This window comes from Nothobranchius furzeri, chromosome 7, assembly GCF_043380555.1.
Source record: "Nothobranchius furzeri strain GRZ-AD chromosome 7, NfurGRZ-RIMD1, whole genome shotgun sequence".
NCBI classification, from domain to species: domain Eukaryota; kingdom Metazoa; phylum Chordata; class Actinopteri; order Cyprinodontiformes; family Nothobranchiidae; genus Nothobranchius; species Nothobranchius furzeri.
The window spans coordinates 57573231-57594936 of NC_091747.1; the positions used below are offsets into that span (position 1 = coordinate 57573231).

General features: G+C 43.3%; 1 protein-coding gene across 6 annotated transcripts in view; it reads right to left on the minus strand.

The window, feature by feature from the left end:
- Window positions 1-217: 217 nt before the first annotated feature.
- phldb2b (pleckstrin homology-like domain, family B, member 2b) overlaps window positions 218-21706 on the minus strand; it is a 39869-nt gene continuing 18380 nt past the window's right edge. For 2 of the 6 annotated variants that reach the window (XM_070553377.1, XM_070553379.1), the window contains 19 exons: window positions 19979-20163; window positions 18683-19882; window positions 15858-16235; window positions 15117-15266; window positions 14898-15035; window positions 13939-14067; window positions 10299-10454; window positions 10017-10127; window positions 9855-9929; window positions 9692-9757; window positions 9262-9402; window positions 8572-8715; window positions 8394-8493; window positions 6026-6176; window positions 4250-4340; window positions 3951-4097; window positions 670-889; window positions 502-587; window positions 218-394 (listed from right to left, as the gene is read on the minus strand). In XM_070553377.1, the coding sequence (XP_070409478.1) occupies window positions 254-394; window positions 502-587; window positions 670-889; window positions 3951-4097; window positions 4250-4340; window positions 6026-6176; window positions 8394-8493; window positions 8572-8715; window positions 9262-9402; window positions 9692-9757; window positions 9855-9929; window positions 10017-10127; window positions 10299-10454; window positions 13939-14067; window positions 14898-15035; window positions 15117-15266; window positions 15858-16235; window positions 18683-19882; window positions 19979-20163 (3809 nt within the window). In that variant the 3' untranslated portion in view covers window positions 218-253. The other 4 variants (XM_070553378.1, XM_015955414.3, XM_015955416.3 and 1 more) reach the window with 4 other exon arrangements.

Here is a 21706-nt window from a genome sequence, read left to right on the forward strand (position 1 = left end):
GTAGAAAAATGGCCACATATGTTATTAGCAAATATTATCCTCTTTCTTTCATCTAGGACTTGTCTCAAACAAGAGTAAAATTTTGGTTAAAAAAATAAAAGTATGAATTAAGATGCTGAAAAAGGAATTTAAAGTCACAAAAAGACATCGGACATGTTTGTTTTTGAGCAATTCCATCAGTTTCCTAATAATACAATAAAATTAAGATCAGTTTGAGTGTATTAGAGCATCAGTCCATCGGAGCGGCGTTTCCCTACACCATGAACTGGCTGTACCCTTCGGCTCCCGTTACAATCACATCCATCCAGATCCTCATGGCCTCTGGCGATGGGGCGACCATGTAGTACACCCTGTCATGAGTCTTCACACTGAAGGTCAGGGAGGGGTTTGGGCTCTAGAGGAAAACAAGAGGATAAAAGTAAGATGAAAGAAAAACAAAAAATCGTAATAAAGAATTTCAAGTTGTCTGACTAAATCAGATAAACGCAGCATGGCGCAGACCTTATGAGCGCTCTTCAGATGATCGTAATAAACTTCTTCAATAGCTTGGAAGTAAATCACACCTTTCAGCTTGGCTTCATGTTTGTCTGCAGAAGATGCAGCAGTTTTAGGTGAGACATTTCTTCTTTGTGTGCATTAAACGATGCATGAATGAAACAGTTATCCCACCTGAGTAGTAGGAGAGCGTGCGTCGGTTGCGGTCGAAGACAAACCAGCGTTTCTTCCAGGTTTTGATCTTGCCTCCCATCTTGACCAGGTAGCCTCGGCAGGTCTTTTCAGAGATGGATAAGTGGAAGCAGGTGTCCGCGCTGTGGCCCGCTGACTCGATGTGAGCCCGCAGGTCAAAGTCGTCCTTTCTTACTGGCAGGTAGCGAGTTAGCGGCCGAGCCTGGAGGGAAAGCAGTGGAAAGGCCAACGAGAGGAGGGTTTGTTTAATGGCGGCCATCTGTTTAGAACTTTTGGTTTTCCTGAAATTCAGCCAACGTATACAAGTTTCATAATAAGCTGTGTGAGTCTTTCTTCTTCAAGTGGAAACAGAAAGCACATGATGAAAATAGGGAGAGGAGGTTATCTGTAGGAATAAAATCAAACATTTGCAAGTGAGGTTCACCCAGAAACCGGTTTTTAGTTTTTAGTTTTGAAATACGATCGGCCACTCAAGAGTTTCACATGCTGGCTGAACATGAAAATAGTCTTCTACCGTATTTCCTGCGTCAGCTGCTGATAGAAAGGCTCGGGTCAGAAAAAGTCCCAAAGACCTACGTCACACTGAAAATTCATGGAGTCACCCATCTTGGATCACAACGAGAAAAGCTGTGTTGATTATACCAGCTCAGTGGGCTAGGTTAATGAGTGTCCACCCTGAGACTGGGAGATCGTAGGTTCAAATCCATGATCAGGTCAGACCAAAGACTTTTAAAACAGGATCCAATGTCTCCACGCAGCATTGAGGGATTTGATTGGGGGGTTAAACCACCAAACAGTTCCCGAGCACTCCCCTCCAGGGCGTGGGTCAAATGCAATTCAATTCAATTCAATTCAAGTTTATTTATATAGCGCCAAATCACAACAAGCGTCGTCTCAAGGCCCTTCACATAATAAACATTCCGATACAGGTCAGTTCATTAAGCCAATCAGAAAAAAGTTTCCTATATAAGGAACCCAGCAGGTTGCATCGAGTCACTGACTAGTGTCAGTGACTTTACAGCAATCCTCATACTAAGCAAGCATGCAGCGACAGTGGAGAGGAAAACTCCCTTTTAACAGGAAGAAACCTCCAGAGGATCCTGGCTCAGTATAAGCAGCCATCCTCCACGACTCACTGGGGATCGAGAAGACAGAGCACACACACACACACACACACACACACACACACACACACACACACACACACACACACACACACACACACACACACACACACACACACACACACACACACACACACACACACACACACCAAGTAACGTTTCTATGGTTACATTGTGATTTCTTAGTAAATATTCTATTTGGCGAGAAATAAACTTTATTGTATTAATCCTAGTGAATCTATAATTAAACGGGTAAACTAGTAGTAGCACCAGTCAATGTCAAGAAAAGTTAATATTATCAGGAGAGGGAGAATGTTTAAATCAGTGGTTCGCAAATAGCGGCCCACGGGCCCTCTCTTTGTGGCCCCCAAACCCCGCGCGCACCCCCACCCCCAACGGCCGACCGGGAGGTGTAGGTTAGATAGAGATGAGGAAAATAATCAAATAATCAATGCATGAGATGCGGGCATAAATGGTTTTGCATCATAGGAAAGTGCCTTAATCAATTATAGTGGAATGTAGTTGTGTTATTTTAATGGCGGCACCAGCGCAGCATCCACATCTGTCAGTTCTCCACATTTACCGGGTAGGAAACTTTGGTCTGCCTTTATGTGGTACTGCAGGCCTGAGCGCTGGAGTTATAACCTGAGACCGAACCCGAATCGAATCAGCCCGATCGGTTCTGTTGGATTTGGGCTGTAAATTATGTTAATTGAGCGGGTTGTCGCGCTCCGCTCGCTCGATCAGCGACTGAGAGAGAGAGAGAGAGTCTGCTCACACAAGAGAGAGGATCGGAGGACGCTCCTCCAAACACGTTATTATTTTCATAAGTTCATTATTGTTTCTCCTGGAAGCGCTCAGTCAGACCGAGTGCTGAGATGTCGGGAGATCCGGTCTTGGGGAGGGAGCGGGGTGAGTGACGGCGGCTGCAGCGTAATCATCTGTGTCTTTTATTTAGGGACACGGAGAAGTTAAAAGGAGAGAGAAATAGAAGATAGAAGTTCTTGTTCCACTTCATTCTTTTGTTTCATGATGATAAATTGATGTTAAATTCAGCTTAAAGAGAAACTGGGAGGAAGCTTTGGTTCATTTTAAGTTACAGGAGATCTTGTCTCCCATCTGCTCCTCCAGAGACAGCATGGACATGAGGGTTACATGGTGAGGGTCACACAGGACTGGTTAGTGCAGTCACACAGCCGAGCTGGAGGGGGACAGGTGTTGTCCTTCTTTATATTGCAAGCTTGTGTGTTATGTGCATTACAGCCAGCCCCCGGCCCTCTTGCTTCTGGGTCTTTTTTGTGACCATTGTAATTGAGGACCCCTGGTTTAAGTGGTTAGCAACAGTGTTCATGATGATGGCCCCTCCATGAGGCTACCACAGATCATTGTAGCTTCTTCTGCTCTACTGGGCTGTATCTTTGACTTTACCTGTAAGCAGTGGTGGGATGTAACAAAATACAAGTACTTTGTTACTGCACGTAAATACAATTTTTTTGTATCTGTGCTTTACGTTAGGTCATTTCCTTGAGGCCTGCTTTTTACCTTTAGCCTACAACATTATAATGCTATTATCAGTACTTTCTACTCAACTACATTTTTAAAAGTTTCAAAAGTAAAAGTTCTTTAATTAGCTTTTTTGTTTAAATCCCACCCCCATTCCAACAGCACAGTTCTACTCACTCAATGCATATTTTAATGTTAGTTGAATACATGAAATTTTTTAAGTACATTTGCTTTAATATTTTTACTGAAGTCAAAACATTTCTCGATACTTCTACTTTTACTTGAGTAAAAAATAATCAAGTACTTATTCCACCACTGTGATTAAGTATCCAGGAGAGAGTAGAGCGTGTCTCAGCTAGGATAAGCTAACTGTTAGAATTAGCAACAACATGACAGAACTCCATCTGGGTTGTGTTATTTACGGAGATAAAACAACGTTGCAAAGCAAATGGAGGCAGCGGAAGAGTTGCATTGCCATCAGCTAATCAGAAGCTAGATGTTCAAATATCTGACCCCCTGCTCCTCCGACTAACTTCTACTTCCAGAAACAGAAGCGCCAGAGCTTTTTTCCCACAGATAATTACTCACAAGGCATTCATTATACTAGAACCAAGCAGGCAGTTTTTTCTGTCTGACCTGTGATCTTTGTTTTTCCCGCAGTTTTACTTCACGGTCGATGAGTTTCTGGCGTCTGCTCGTCTCTTCCTGTAACCGTTTCTCCAGGTCCTCTCTTCTTCTCCTCTCCTCTTCCAGGGCCTGCTTTCGTATTTCCATTTCTCGCTCCTAAAAGACAAAAATTAAATACAAGCTAAATCATATAAATACAAACCATCCGGAGAAAATGACACATGCTGACATGAACTCCAAGGAGGAAGTCACAACTAAATCTTTAACAACAGAGGAAATAAACAGCTGTACGTCATGTTTTTATGAACCTTGTGTTCCAGGAGGCGGTTCTTCTCAGCCTGCGCTTCCCTCAGCAGACGCTCCATCTCCTCCAGTCTGGCCACATTTGACGTGCTGGCACTGCAGCACACAAACAAAAGGAAACAAAGCAAAAGTTACAAAAGAAACTTTTCTTCTGCAGACCAAAAGCTTGGAAATTGACTCATAAAACACCAAAAAACAAACTAATATAGTCCAGTCATAGTAAGTTCTAGTTTCAAATAGTTCTGTTTAGCATTCCCTCTCCAGAGATTAACCCTGATTATTCACTGTTTATGCATGCTTGTGTGTGTGTGTGTGTGTGTGTGTGTGTGTGTGTGTATGTGTGTGTGTGTGTGTGTGTGTGTGTGTGTGTGTGTGTGTGTGTGTGTGTGTGTGTGTTCCAAATGCACCGGCAGAGGAAGTCAGGATGTCAAAGCAATTACAAGAGTGTACCGTTTCATTTTTCCTGATAAACAGTCTCATTTTAGAGTCTCTGGGTCTGCAGATGGTCTGCATATGACAGGCATTTCTCACAGACATCAAAGACAAGGAGATTGTCTGCATATCTGAGTGTGTGAGGGGCTTTCTCACACACACACACACACACACACACACACACACACACACACACACACACACACACACACACACACACACACACACACACAGTTTTCTCTAATCTGGAGCCAGAAGGAAATGGATACTCTGTATTGATGTGTGATGATGTCATCCCCCTGTTAGGAGGAATGGTCCACATTAGAGACTCAAGTTTACACAAATCAGGGAGAAAACCAGTAACAGAAACGAAAGAACGACTGAGTGGGAGGAAAGGGAAAAACGAGGCAAAATTAAAAGCGTGCAGAAAACAGATGAATGTGTTTTCCTGCTCTTTGGTATTTTTTACAACTGTTTTGTTTCCGGTCTGAAGACCAGACACAAGCAAGAAATCAGCATGTTAGCTTCAAAATGAAATTGTACTTTTCCAAGTATGTATGCAAAATGAACTCAAACATCATTTACGTTTCAAATAACTCCTTATTAGCTGGCTACAGCAAATCTTCCTAATTAGCTTTGGCTAACGCTCTGTTTATCTTACCAAACTCGATGAGAGGAAACTGCACTCATAGTCATTGTGAAGCAGACCAGCTCAGAGCTTTAACCGATTCATTTATCTCGCTCCAACGCAGCATTTTCAAAAACAAAAATTATCCTTGAATAAAAACTAATTTCCATCGCTAAATAAGTTCTTAGTCCGATACACGTCCAGAAGCATGGCCTCTCTATGCAGGTACGATCCTACTGCAGAGGCAACACGGGTCCTTCTGCAGAACGGCTTCAGATCTGCTGAATCTGGCCCAGACCGCTGGGACAAACAAAACCAGAGGGAAAAACATGCAGGACTGTAAAAGGAGAGGGAGAACAAGCACACATGGTTTTAGTCCAAATGTCTGCACTACAACACACACATACACACACACACACACACACACACACACACACACACACACACACACACACACACACACACCTTCATTTCTTCTGTAACCTGATCTATGAGCACCAATCAGCCCCCCATTTAACACACACAGTTCCACACTCTCCAAAGCGAACATGAAAGGCGGGAAACCTCTCCACATGCTTTCTACATTAACTCCCTCTCTAGTCTGCTGATGACTCCCATCCAGACCCAGAGTCCAGTTTCTAATATTGCAAACACACTTCTCTGTTATTTTCCTGTTTATTGCCTTTTTTACATCAGCAGACACAATCTAACACAAACACACCTGGAGACGTTGTCTGGTGTGTAAGCGGAGATGCTGGTTTCGATGGAGTCGCTGCTGTCCACACTCATGGTATCAAAGGCCTGGTTGTCACGGTAACCAAAGGCATCCAGGTAAACGTTGGTCTGGGAGGCTGCCCTGGAGCCTGACTGGCCTGAACACACACACAGCAACAACAGCGTTACAGATTATTTACACTTTCTGTGCATTTGCACCTTTGTTACCTGTTTCTGCTGCTCCTTCTGGGACAGGAGACCCAGACGGCCTCCCGTTCTCACAAAGCCCTGCCACTGTAACCTGTCCTTCTACACGATTCCGCAAAAACAATATTTACACGCCTTAACATAAAAATAGACTATAGATAAGTAGATGAAGTACAAACAATAATAAAGTAATAAAATTGGCAAAAGGGGTTTAATTGTATCCAGAATAAAAAGCGGGATATTTCCAGGGAAAAGGATGATGCCGAAATGACCAAACTCCAATTCTGCCTCTTGATACAGGAAAAGCCACACACACACACACACACACACACACACACACACACACACACACACACACACACACACACACACACACACACACACACACACACACACACACACACACACACACAGAGATACAATCAGACCCAGGCATGAGACACACCCATCAGATGAGCTTGATCAAGGGACCAAAGGGACTCTGGGACCAGACACAAGAAAGAACAACACTCACCAGCTTTCTATATTGTATAAAATATCTGCAGTGACCTTCTAAAAGGTCAAATCTTGGGTTCTGATCATAATAGCTATGTCTCTGGTTCGGATTAAAGCGAGTGCACACAGAATTTACTCTAAAATGAACAAAACTTCTCTTAGTGATAGGTCAGCTAAAGACATGTACCACTGAGTGAACGACTTCAACGTAAACATTTGTATAAAAAGAGAAACCCTTCTACGTGCATTCCTCCACTATCTCCATCCACTGATAAACAAATGAGCAACAATTTCCCTAAATCATGTCAAGTAACCACCCACAACTAACAGCTCAAGCGTGGAGCCTAAAAACATTCAAAACACTGTAAAAAAGCAAACTGTTTGGTAAAACCTTGTTTTTGTTTTATTATCTGCTGCATGTTTATGGATGCATATGAAACATTGACCAAAGGAAAAGCCTAAAAAGCAGCAATAGACATTTTGGCTCACTGTGAATTTGTCATAATATGATCAGCTCTGATTGAACCATCTGAGGAAGAAGGCTGAGTTTGTTTTGCAAAAATGTCGAAGGCCTCAGGAAGAAAGGTCAGCCCTTCAGTCTAAGTGTGAAACTACGTAGCCATACTTTTTCATATTTTTAAACCATTTTCCTGAGCCAATGTAAGCTAAAAGGACCCTTTATAGGGTTAATGAAATGTCACTCAGACCCCTATGCCCTCTGTGGCCAGAATATCGCACTTGCAATGTCAGTTTGTTTGATTTAGTGATGAACCACTCCTATAGAAACTAATGAAGGCTGAGGAGACATTTCAGCATTTTTAAGGTGTTAAACGCACAGCGAGGAGATACGTTTCACTTTTGGTTCTACTAAATAGACACTAGTGGGTTCTTAAAGCAAACCAAAACTGCCAAGTGCGCCTTTAATAGACCCTACACACGTAGGTGGGTATCCATAGAAAGGTCAGGGGCCATGCTTTGGCCTGCCATCCACAGAAGTAAAGATAAACGCCTCTATTGTCAGCATGTTCCTGTGCACATAAATTATCAGGGTTTACGGTTATGCTATCACCCACGTCAAAAATGATGATGTAAAGGATGGTTAATGCCCACGACCTCGTTATTCCTCATCCAAGGAGTGTTATTCGACACAGACGTAGACAATTCAGGGAACTACTGCCACCTACAGGCAGAAAACGAGGAGGTGTGAACTTTCTTACTATTCATTTTCACAAAAACCCGACTATGTGTGTACATAGCTTTAAACATCTTTGGTACGTTCTTGCTGTGTTTGACTTCTAATTACATTGTTGGTTCTTTTTTAAAACACAGGAAAGGTTTTTCTTTACCTTGCTGACAGTTTTGTTTGCGGCTGCAAACATCTTCAGAGCTGATGCTGATGGTGGCGTCACTTCCTACTCCATTTACTCATTGGATCGTGCACGGGACTGCATCATCGGAGAGGGGAGAGCGGGCAGCAGAGGGCAACAACGTCCTCTGCTGCCCGCGGATAAACGGAGTAGGAAGCAACGCCAACATCAGCGTCAGCTCTGAGAATGTTTGCAGCCGCGAACAAAGCCATCAGCAAGGTAAAGAGAAACCTTATCTGTGTTTTAAAAAAGAACCAACAACGGTACTTAGCTTTACTTTGTAAATCTGTTTGTTTGTGTTGGTACCTTTTGGCAGACGTCGAGCTTCGCACTCTTTGCTGGACAAAGAGATAATTCTGGGAAGAATGCTGCCGCAGCTTGTGCTCTGTACCAAGGGCGGATGGGTCTGTGTACAAACACGAGGAGCTATGAAGTATGATGCTGTCATTGAGTAGGGCTTGTTCTGTCATGCACCTGTGGGTACCTTGTTTTGGAGGCTGCGGCCAAGAGTTGCACACATGAACTGGGGGTTCAGAGGAGGAACGGCTCTCTTCCTGGGTAAAGTATCACTCAGATTTGACCCGTCATCTTTCTCAGACTGCCTCTTCTCCTCCAGCAAACAGAAATGCTGCTCAAACAAGCAAAAAAATGTAAATGGTTATTAGTCTTTCATTCTGATTGATATCTTTGTTCACTCTAGTGCCACCTAGTGGCAGTAGAAGCAGTTGCCACCACACTGATAAAAGTAATCTCTAAATAAATAAAATTTATTCAATTTGTTTTTAATGTAAATGAAACAACTAGTGACATACACATAACCACACACGTTACCTGCCTGTGTCGCTGATGATGGTTTTTGACAGGAAGAGGGGGTGGGGGGGAATCGGGGAGGGGGGAGGGATCTCGATATGTTACCATGATCTCCGGCCAGTGCACCGAAGGTGGTTTTGGGAGGGGATGGGGGTTTGCATGGGAGGAAGAGGAAGAAGAGGAGGAGGAAAAGTGACAGTCGGCAGGTGAAGAAGAGTGACAGAGCTTTTGGGGGAAAAAAGAAAGAAACACCGTCAGAAAAGTGTGAAAGAGGGAAATACCAAGAAAGTTTAGGGGGAAGTACTCCGATTATCTCATCCACGCAAAAAAGTATAAAAAAACAACCTCACATCAGTACACACACCTCATCGTCCTCTGGTTTGGGAGTGTCGTCTTCCGGGGACTCAGGGAGGGCTTTGGTCAGAGGCGGGGGGGCAGGGGCAGGTTTGGGGTCCTGCCCCTGCCGTGAGTAAAGCTCAGTGATTTCACTGACAGTGACATAGCCCTGGAGGGTGTCAGGCGGAGAAGAGGGGAGAGAGAGAAAGGGTGAGGCAAAGCATCAAGTGGGTCGGCCACATTTTGCATATTAGTCATTAGAATCCGACACAGAACTGTTAAAACACACATTTATAATGACACCAGTTATTAAAGCTGTGCTCGTGATTATTAACATTAACAGACATCTTAATGATGCAGCAATAATTCACAAGAGACAGAAAGGAAGGAAGACTTCAAAAGTGCATCTGAACGATGAGGGGAATGAGGCGTGTGGAGGTCCAACAAGACAAAAGTACCTCAGCATTCCTGAGAAAAACAGAATAAAGGAGGGCATGGCACGCATCAGCCAAAGAGGCTGAGTCCTAGCAGGCAGAGAAGGAAACCCGAATAATCGACCACTTTTGAGTTCAAAGAGAAGAACTGTTCGACTTTTGTCTGAAAGCTGCTCATCACACCCACCTCCCTCTGGGAAAAAGTCCGGCCGCCGGTAAGGTCGGCATATTTTTTCTCCAGTGTGGCGAGGTTTTCTTTCTCCTAACCGACAGAAAACAAAATTCTAGTTAAAACCAGAAACGTCCATTTTGTTCAGACACGTGAATGCAAACATAATCATCCACATACTCTTTGCAGCATGGATTCAAGGTTGCTCCTTTCCTTTAAGAAGCTATCCTTTTCTTGCTGGGCCTGCTGGGTAATCTGCTCCACCTGCTTCTTCAGAGTGAGCAGCCGCTCCTGAAGGTGAACATAAGACAGATTACATTCCTTTACGGATCAAAGTTGGACAGAAAAGTTCCCCCTTGTGCTACAAACTCAGATAAATAAGCCTAATTATTTTATCTTTAGTTGAATTATTAATCATTTGTTGCTCTGTTGTTTTTTTAAGTGCAAAAGCAGAAGTGTGACCTTGCGAGTGAGGGTGCTGCGTTGGTAGTCTGCCACTTCCCGGAGGAGCTGCTGCGTTCCCAGCTCCTTTTCCTCGTCCTGCCTGCTCTCCCTCTCCAGATGCTGAAACTCCAGGTCTTCAAAACGCTTCGTTTCTGCCTCAAGCACTTCACAGTCCTAAATCACACAGTGATCAAAAATATTCAAAAGAGAAATATAACAGTTAAAGAAACATACCACTGAGTGCACAAGTAGGAAGTTTACAGCTGCTGAAAGTCTTTTGTTATATTTATGCATAATTACGACAACATTTAGATTTAGATTCTATTAGAAAAAACTTCAGTTTGGTATGAATTAACTAAACAACTAATACAAAATATCAAACTGTTAATTATTTTAGTTACTTAATGATGCTCATGGTCAGAATTCCCTCAGATTTACCTGTAATAATTCAGAATTTGTTGTGCTGCCAGTGACAGGACAAATCATAAAACTATGAATAATTGTTGCATTTTTGAAAACAAATGTCTTCTGATTTAAATTAACAAGTTCTACTATAATGCACATGGGTTCATTTCAGAGAGCAGATGGATGTTTTTCTCAAAGGGCACCATCTAGAGGCGGAAAAATGTATTGCACTTTAAGCCCCTCCCCCTATTTCTGTGATTACGGCAGAAAGAAATGTCTCATGAATGAGCACCTCTGGCCGATCAACAGAGCTAAAATACAATGATTTACAGGTATTCTCACCTTATGCTGTGTATTCAGATTGCACACACACACACACACACACACACACACACACACATATATATATATATATATATATATATATATATATATATATATATATATATATATATATATATTTAGGACTGTGACTTTAACGCGTTAATTGATTACGTAATTAGAAAAAAAGACGCGTTAAAAATTTTTTACGCATTTAAGCACAGCTTGTATTTCGAGCAAGGCGGAACCTTTGTCATTGCACGATTTCCTCGTAGACCGAATATCACTGACGCACACAACAATGCACAGCGCTAATGGCTACTAAAACGGAATAAAAACAGAAAGAAGTCGCCTTGCTTGGACTGATGCTGGATTTAGAAAACACGTCCGCCTCTTTTCTTAACTATGAAAAAATAAACTGCCAGACAACAACGGAGTCCGTGTCGCGGACATTTTTCAGAGATCGTCTCTGCTGCAGCTGCCCAGTGGCACCGGAACCTTTACAAAAGTTGCGGTTATCTATATTTTAAACATTTACGTGACACCTGTGCAGCGCTGAAAGCACCAGACAGAATAATGATTTGCCCCAACAGTAGTTTATGAAAGTAGTCAGACAAACGAGAGGCACCTGGCTGCCACTGGGAGAACGCTCCTGTTCTCACTACTCTGATTTTAGTTGATTTGGGTCTTGTTTCATATCACACAGTGACATTTGAATAATTAAAATGCATTTTTTTATTTAAAAGCTTTAGTTTACAGTAATAACCATGTCTAATGTTTGATTCTCTTTCTCATAATTTTAATTAAAAGTTTTGCTTTGAGGGCACATTTTTCTGAACGATTAAAATGCGATTAATTTAATTAATTACAAAGCCTCTAATTAATTAGATAAAAATCGAGTCCCGGCCCATATATTTCTTTATTTTCTTTCTGTCAAAGACTCACTTGCCACCAACTGTGCAACAGTCTAGAGATACATCCACAGTTGAGCGTGCATGCTGTGTGCTTGATAGCTGTATGTAAGCAGATGTCTAATGTCATTGGTTAATGCTGAGCAATACTCAGTTCAAACTTCATGGGGCTCTACAGGACGGGGGCGGGCTTAGCAAACACAAAACGGATGTATTGCCAACATTAAATAACAGTACAGGGTAAGACTCTCACTTTTACATTTTTTTATCATTAATAATTCCTGGAGTGGGGAAAGCTCTGCATTGCTGCTTTAACAATGGAAGACTCAAACACCAATATAATGTCATGATCCTGCCACCATGCCTTGACCTCCATGCACCATCATTCACCTAATCAGCCTTCATGCTTCACACCTGGTCCCCTCATCTAGCCCCAGCCAAACCCTGTTTCCACAGCAATCCCAGCCTGCATCTCATCAGCTTCATCCACTTCACCTGCTCCTGACTCCTCAGCTCATCACACACACCTGCTTCCCCTGCTACTTAAGAACCAGTCATCCAACTATTCAGTGCCAGATTATTCAACGCTTTTGCCAGTAAACCTTTCAGCTTTCCTTCCTTCCTTCCTTCCTTCCTTCCTTCCTTCCTTCCTTCCTTCCTTCCTTCCTTCCTTCCTTCCTTCCTTCCTTCCTTCCTTCCTTCCTTCCTTCCTTCCTTCCTTCCTTCCTTCCTTCCTTCCTTCCTTCCTTCCTTCCTTCCTTCCTTCCTTCCTTCCTTCCTTCCTTCCTTCCTTCCTTCCTTCCTGATCACAGTCTCTTCCTTCCTTCCTTCCTTCCTGATCACAGTCTCTTCCTTCCTTCCTTCCTTCCTTCCTTCCTTCCTTCCTTCCTTCCTTCCTTCCTTCCTTCCTGATCACAGTCTCTTCCTTCCTTCCTTCCTTCCTGATCACAGTCTCTTCCTTCCTTCCTTCCTTCCTGATCACAGTCTCTTCCTTCCTTCCTTCCTTCCTTCCTTCCTGATCACAGTCTCTTCCTTCCTTCCTTCCTTCCTTCCTTCCTTCCTGATCACAGTCTCTTCCTTCCTTCCTGATCACAGTCTCTTCCTTCCTTCCTGATCACAGTCTCTTCCTTCCTTCCTTCCTGATCACAGTCTCTTGACCTCTGTTCCACACCTGACCATCACCAAGGACTCTGCCTGCTACCACGACCCTAGCCTGTCTACGACCACGTTTCCAGCCTCCTCCCTGTACCTGCTTAGTTCTGACCTGGCTTTGACCCACTCCTGCCTTCGATTCTGCTCTTACCTGAGTATTCCTCAGGTAACACCTCCTCATAGCTCTGGCTAATAAAGACTGTTTAAATCTCTTACTGTGTTTAGTGTCATCATGGGTCCTCTAGTTCAGTTCATGACATATAAATGACTTTATAGCATTTTCCGGTTTGATTTGATGACCAATAAATTCTGTAAATTCTTACAGAATGATTATTGCATAGACATCAGTGTTCTAACATTATCATCATACCACTTATTTATGACTAAATAACTAAAAAAAGGAGGCATATATTCCATCTCATGCAGCCACCAGCCCACAGTAACCGCTGAAGGTAACATGCAAAATATTTAATTTTTTACGAGCAAAAAAAATGTGACATTTTTTTCTCAACATGCATTTTAAACACAAAAACAAAAGAACTAAACTGTGTTACTCTCCTTACTGCTGATTTTATCTTCCTATAAAAAATTAAAGCAAAGTAGTGTTAGGATAGCAAGAAAAGAGAACAGGAATAAGGTGAAGCTTCAGAATGGCCGTGGGGAAGTTACGTGGAATATAGCTGAGGAAATGTGTTTCCATGCATGTTAAAGTACACATCACGTGTCTTATTTTCCCACATAAATCCCCCTTGTTGACACCTGCCCATGTTTACTATGTGTCTATGCAGCTCTGTTGAAGCTCCCTGGACATGAAATATTGTCTTGCATGACTCTGAGTGTGTGTGTGTGTGTGGGTGTGGGTTACTGACCCTGGCTAGCTGCTCCTGCAGGGGCTCCTTGGTGGCTTCAGGGCAGCTGTCCAGCTGGGAGCGCTGCTCACACACAATCTGAGCCAACCTCTCTACTCTGCCCCTTTCTGCCAGCAGCAACTCACACGCCTGGTACACGCACACATGCACATGTACCCGCACACCATGTACACATGTGTTCATGTGCACATATTAATACAAAGACAAGGACAAATACACACACAGGACAGAGAGAGGATGGCTGCGTTAGTGAGGGAGTGGGGGGTTGACAGTTAGTTACTATGGCGATCGGGTCAGTATGGCTGGCCTGGAGGGAAAAGGAGGCAGAGGGAAACCTGGTGGAGTGATGGACAGCTGGTTAACAGGGTTGGGAAGATGTTTTCTGTTGTTTCTGCAGTTGTTTAAATGGGAATGACTGGAGGAATGAGGAAGGGGGACATAAACAGGGACACAAGCTTGGTCTGTTTCTGCAGTTCTGGGTGTTTTTTGAACATTCTACCTTTCCCTCTCAATGTTGATATCAAAATCCAGTCCACACAGTCAGTTTGTTGTTGTTACCAATAAGGTTTTAAACATTAAAAGCACACTCTTGCTTGCATACATCTATGGATGTCCTGTGTGTGTGTGTGTGGTAGTGTGTGTCAGATAGGATCACCGTGTGGCGGATGCACCCTGGGTAGTATTAGCAAATATATATTTGGATCGGGGAGGGCATGAGAGGGATTAACACCTGCTAGCTAGTCACATGACTCCTGAATATGTGAACATCTCTGGGATGCCTTTGTACATTTTCCAATAACAAATAAAACTCTGTTGAGGTTTTAGGGTTGAATTTGAGTTTTTGGACATTTGTGTGACAAGAATACTCTACTTCACAGAATCAGCATCTTCAGGTAACCGTATCAATTTATTTACATGTTCACAATACCATTTCCATTAAACAGTGGCCTACTAAATACCTTTTCTTTTTCCTGCTGGGACTTTGTTTCCAAGTGTTGTATTTTATTGTGAAGTGCTTCCAAACCCTCTTTTTCTCGCTCGAGAGCAGCAACTTCAGAGTCCTGTTCAGCCTCGACCAAAGCTCGCTCTACCTCTACCTGCAAAAAAAACAAAAACAGACTTTCAGAGGAAGTCTCATTCCTCTATAAAGACCATAAACGAAATTCTCCATCTTCTACCTCTTGGGCAGACTCCTCCATCTGGTTGTCCAGGTCTTTGATTTTTTGCTCCAGCTCCTCGATGTTGTTCAGCGCCTGAATCCTCTCCTCCTCCACGTGCCTCACTTCCTCCTCTGTCGGCACTGAGCGCGAACCTGCATCCTGTAAAGCCTGATGACGACAACAACATCAACATACTTACTGATTTATTCAACTTAAAGAGGCAGTTTAGGTGAAAGGTTTGCATGATGGGTGTGAACTATAATAATCTACAACAGGGTGTAGTTACTTGTATTGGAAAAATATTGTGATATTTACAAGTATTAATAAATACCAGTTTATTTTGATCAAGATGAATTTCTGTTCCCAGACAAACCTGAAGCTGGTGCAAACTAGAATACTCCCATGTACACAAGAACCAGCTGTCAAATATAAACGGCATCACTGCCGTAATCTAATAAATGGGCTGTAAATACCCTCTGTGTGTGTGTGTGTGTGTGTGTGTGTGTGTGTGTGTGTGTGTGTGTGTGTAAATGATATTAATACTTTCCATGGGGTAACACAAACAAACCCTGTAGCCTTTCAAGAGAATAAGATGCATAAATACGTCCTGAATTCATCCTGAATGATAAAGTACGTCAAAGTGTACAAAAAGATGAGACGGAAATCCTTTTATCAGCCTAGAAATGTAGATAAACTGTATTAGTAGCAAGATATTCGGACAGAATGAGCCCACTAAGCATCAGAGTAAGTGTTTTATACCTCGTTTGTCCTCCGTGGACGTGGAGATGGGGAGGGAGCAAAGCTTCGCAGACTGGCAGCAGGGGATTCAGTTCTGTAGTCTCTAGGTCCACTGCTTCGTCTTCGTTGTACCTGCAGCTCATCATCATCATAGCAGTCATTCTCCAATCCGGGGCAGGTCATGTGACCTTTTCCTGATGTCCCGTTAACAGCTGAACAGTCTGAGAAAACGGACGGCGTGTCGTCGTCGTCGATCAGCTGGAGCTTCTCCAGCTCCTGGTTGATCTTCTGAAGGTTTGTGACAGCCGAGGTAGAGCTCAGAGTCGTTCCACCTCCGTCCCTTTCAGTCCGTCCCAGCTCAGAACAAAGGGACAAGATGGTCTCGAGCCGCTGTCTCTCCTGAGACAGCCACAAATATAGACACAGAAAGGACGTGTTAAAGAACGGGCAAACGCAGAGGTGTTCGATTATGTTTTTGCTTTCAGTTTTAGCAACCTTTAACAACATTTTCAACTGACTAAATTTAACAAAACAAGACGACAGTTCTGCTTGGATAATAGTATTACCTGAGGAAGCATTGTAGGACTCAAGAACTCCAGCCAAAGAGACAAATATTTACTCTGGAACCTTCCTTTCTCATATTAATAAGACATTTTACCTGAAAGTACCCTTTTAAATGTTCAAGGAAGCTACTTTCTCTCACTTTGTGTCCTTACAGCAAAAGTTCCCCTTCCCACTATTCTATGTGCCCCAGCATGGCTTTATGTGGTGAGTTACGGAAGCTGCAGAGGGTCAAAATGACCCCTTCGCTCTAAGCCACAGCAGGCCTGTGTGGGTAATATTAGAAACAATGATGGAGCAGACTTGTTTGTGTGTGGTCGGGATAGAGCTAACGAGAGGAGGACAGCTGGCAGCTACGATTGTAAGTGTGCATGAGAACAAGTCACTAGGAATGTGACTAACGCCACTGAGGAAACACGACTCGTTCAGGATATTGTGCTCTAGGAAGGAATACGTGGATGTTTGGACAGTGAAAGTACTAAAAGAGTCACAGTCTACTTTATAAAGTACTCAAGTGCCACGTCCAACTGAGGAAATGCATTGAGGAGTGTTTTTTTATTGGTCATAACTACAATAAAAAAGTACAAAAACTTAAATTTATTAAACAAGCTTGTCTCGTTTTGGCATCTTGTTTTCTGTTATATTTGACAAAGGTCTGGTGTGAAGATGGGAATCAAGAGTTTGTTAAAGAGCGTGAAATACAAACAGAACACAAAAGCTTTAAATATTATGCAAAAATTACCTGGATATTAATCAAAAATAGAATGAAAAAGCAGGAAAAGAGAAAGACAAGGATATGCAGGAATAGAAACTTGTGTTTTATTCTACTGATTTTTATTTCTGTGTCGTGTTTTGGTGTTCAGGTGAGATAAAGCCTGGTGTCTGACTGCAATGAAAGAGGAAAATGGAAACTCTAAAGACACTAAATTCAGCATTTCTCTTACAACTCTCTCTGTTCAGTAAAACAAGAAAATTACTCATTTATGTGTGTTAAACATTTGATCATAATTAAAATTATGATTTCAGGTTGGAGGATCATAGTTGTAATGCATATGTGTACTATGTTCTATACTGCATGTGTACAATATCCTATACTGCATGTGTACTATGTCCTATACTGCATGTGTACAATATCCTATACTGCATGTGTGCTATGTCCTATACTGCATGTGTACTATGTCCTATACTGCATGTGTACTATATCCTATACTGCATATGCGTACTATAGAAGTCTATATTTTCTAATATATTAGATATATATTAGACTATATTACACTGCTCCTCCACATTAGAAAACACAACATGAAGGACGCAGCTTGTCTAGTCTACCACTAGGGGGCAGACTAAGCTAAGGCACCTGGAGTTGAAAGTTTTCAGGACATTTAGCACTTTCTATGCTTAGAGGTGATGAAAGCAGTTTATTATTTTACTATTTGTGATTCAGAATTACATTCTCTGAATAAAAAGTGTAATAATCTGACAATAAACAGAGATTCCAGTTTGAACCAACGTTTGTGGCGATTAGAATATCTAGCTCAGAAAACCTAATGGCACATTTGGGTTCTTCAAACTTCCATCAGATAAATTCAGACTCACAATAGTTGTGAAATATACCTTGTTTTGATCCATAAATTAAAAATAAGTGAATACAATCAAAGACTATTTCTATTTGAGATTTAAAAAAAAGTACACATCAACAGAAAAGATACATGGAATTACAAGTTCACCGAGCATTTGTGTGTTTATCCACCTGCTACACTCCAACTCTGTAATCATGGTTTCTCTGACCCTCATCTAAATGATGTGCTCTGTGGTTTCTCAGTGGTACAAACCACACTGGGCATATCTCCAGAGGACTCACACACACACACACACACACACACACACACACACAGAGCATGGTTTACCACTCAACAGATGCTTATGGCAGTTAGCCCATACTAACAGGACTATTCTTAACCTTGTGCTTGGATTGTGTGTGTGTGTGTGTGTGTGTGTGTGTGTGTGTGTGTGTGTGTGTGTGTGTGTGTGTGTGTGTGTGTGTGTGTGTGTGTGTGTGTGTGTGTGTGTGTGTGTTCAGATCCCTGGGAGAGTGTGTTCAGGAGGCCAAAGAGAATGTTGTTCTGAAGCCAAGCATTCCAACTCTCTGGATTTTTCTCATGTGTGTAAAATAATAACGCCCTAGCCCCGGGCTGACAATAACATCCTACGTTGTTGTCCTATTTTATTTAGAACCATCATCTACCCATCATCTCATTCACATATACAGATTATAAAAAACTCACCAGTCTTTCCACTTCCTGCTCTCGAAGTCGCTCCTCTTTTTGCCGTTGGTGGTAACCTGTTAATTCCTCTTTTCCGCTCAGTGAGCTGATACTCCCCCTTCTTTCTCTGAACCCCCCTGGTGGTGTCACTCCTGCCTTGCCAAAAGACTGCCTCCTCTCCCCAAAACCAATCCCAGGTTCAAGCCCCGCCTTCCCAAAAGAAGCCCTTCTCTCTCCGAGTCCCAGCCCAGAGTCACAGGTGAGTTCTCCTCCTCCTGCTTCTGAGGAGAGCCCTTGGCTTTGATGCCGCTCTGCCTCTGGAGGGCTGGAATTAGAGGAGCTAATGGAGCCCAGTGAGCTGGTGGAGGTCAGGCTAAGCTTTTTGGCAACTCGAGGAGAAGAGCCTCCTGCCTTAGATGGGATTGTCACATCTGGTGGGGCAGCTGTGTTTGAGATGGAATGGCTGGTGGAGCAGGAGCTCTTAGAGGAGGAAAGAGAGATGTGCACAACTCCTTCTCCCAGAGCACTGGTCTGGACTTGAGTTCTGTTGGATACCTGCAGAAAGGATTTACCGGAGCTGTTGTTGAGCTCAGAACTGGCGTTTTGATTATTATTGTAAGAGTCTCTCATAAATTTGTAACCACCAGTAACGTCGGATCGCCGTGGAGGAAGCATCGACAAAGGCAGCGTTCCATTGTTGTCACCGCGCGGGGACGGGGAAGGGCAAAGACGTGGCAGAGAGCGACTGTGACCTCCTGTCATGCTACTCATTGACCCTGCAGAGTACTTCCTGGTCCGACTGCTGGGTGTGGGTTCCTGGTTCCCAAAGCTACGTCGACCTAGACGAGGACTCGAGGGCATGCTGACTGCACCTCCTGCAGATGGAGCGCGGGATGAGGAGGATGGGGGAACAGAGAGAAGGAAGCTCTCACTACCTCCTACAGAAGAGGAGGAACCTCCACCATTCCACGTCGACAGAAGAGGGGAGGAGCCAGGGTTCTGCAACCGTTGCCCGTCAGCGAGTCCACAGTTATCTTGACTACGACTGACTGAAGTCCTTGAAGACAGAGAAGAAGACGGGTCGGATCGTCGTCCAGGCAAAAGCGGGGGAGGAGATTTCAACAACACAGGTGGACGGTCAGACCCATAGTAACGCCTTGCTTGCTCCTGATAGGCTGACGTAGATTTAGCAGCAGTTGAAACAGGTGTTGTGGGAGGAGACTGGGATGAAAAGAAGATAATGTTCATTTTACATGAGTAAAAAACCAAATGTGAATTCACTCTGTAAAAAGATGTACTGAAGCTAAAGGAGCTAACCTGTGTCACGCTAAAGTAGGAGGGGTTAGCATTCCCATTGGCTCTCAGGCTGTTTTCCAGGGCTATCTTCTTACGTTGCAGAGTGTCCATCAAATCCCGAAGCTCAGAGGCCGATCGCATGCCCCTAGCACTACTGGTGCCCCCCACCACTGCATTGCTGTAGTCACTGCTGAACTTTAAATAGTCTGGAAGAGAAGACAAAGATCACAAATACTGTTTTATGGGTAATGAGACTAAAGGACAACAGGAACGAGCAACCAGGGAAAGTGTACAAGCGCAGAAATGAAACAAACAGGAGAAATAAATGTTTTGGAACTGGGATAAGGAATGTGGGTAGTAAAAGAGTTGGAATGTTTGAAAAGGTCTGAAGCAAAGAAAGAGGGAGAAAAAGTGAGGGCCAATGGTCATAAATGGTGAGAGACAGATGAGAAGGAGATTGTGCGTATACCTGAAGCTGCAGGTAGTTAGAAACCAGGTTCTTGGCAGAACAAACTTGGGGAAAATATTCCACAACTGGCCGCAGATTCCCAGGAGTGGGATTCGACTCACACAAAAAAGATTCAGCGTGCAACTGAACACTCACACAAAACCAGCCGTTAGATCCAAAACAAACCGTTTAACTTGAGCAGAGCTCCTCAGAATAGGATTTTACTAAATGAAAAAGCCCACAAAATATTGTGGAATACCCTTAAAGGCCCCCTCCCTTCCTAAGGATGGTTAATATAAAGCAGCTTCAGCAGTCGGGAGGTCTTTTTCTAGTCCTCGGCTTATTATTTCATTTCATTTCTCCTGAATTCAGCTAATAGCCAAAGTGTAACTTACTTTAACATCAGGATGGGCCGATGAATGCCCGATTGTTGGTTTTTGTTAAACGCTTCCTAAAAAAGCTAGCTGTGCACATCCTGCCATTAAACACGCAGGTGAAAAACACAGCAGGTGAAGCTGAATGAGGCCTGCCTAGTTTTTTTAATCTTCTGTGGTTTTCTGGTGGAAAAGGAGCTATTACACCTCTTAAGCTTAGACCACCCAGCTCACACACACACACACGCATGCACACGCACGCACACACACACAGGAAAGCTTTCCCTCATGTCGGAGAGGGGGATCGGCTCAAGGAAAACACAGATGTGCTTGTTTGGTCTGTGCAAACACCAGGAGCGTGCAGATGTTTTACCACAGCAGCTTCGGCAACAGAAACCTGAACACCTCCAAGTGTGAGACACAGCTAAATAAGTCCTCGTGTGAGAAAATGTAAAACCTTCTGTGGCGGAGAGAAACGGAGCAGAGAATGGGAGGCATCATAAGATGTAGGCACACACACACACACACACACACACACACACACACATTTGTGTCCATACATGGGAAGACTGAAACCAGAGGCGTGGTGTGCAACAGCTCTCTTCTATCATAACTGTGCCCCAGCTATTCCTGCTCTGTGTGGGAGTCTTCCACTTCAGGGTCCCCCTCAGGGTGTCAGCGGTTGGACTTTAAACGATAAAAGTCAAGAAAAAAGCTTCCTACAAATACAGCTAAGCTAATATGTGTGTGTGTTTGTGTGTGGGGGGGTAACATTCCTGGTGTCTAAGGTTTAAAGAGCAAGAATTCCTGCTCACACACTCATGTGCACACACCTTGTTCGCTGCCCAATCAATCCCAGAGAAGACAGTAAAATCCAGCTGTGCCCCCATGGAAACACAGAGATAGCAGACGACGAGAACATTCCAG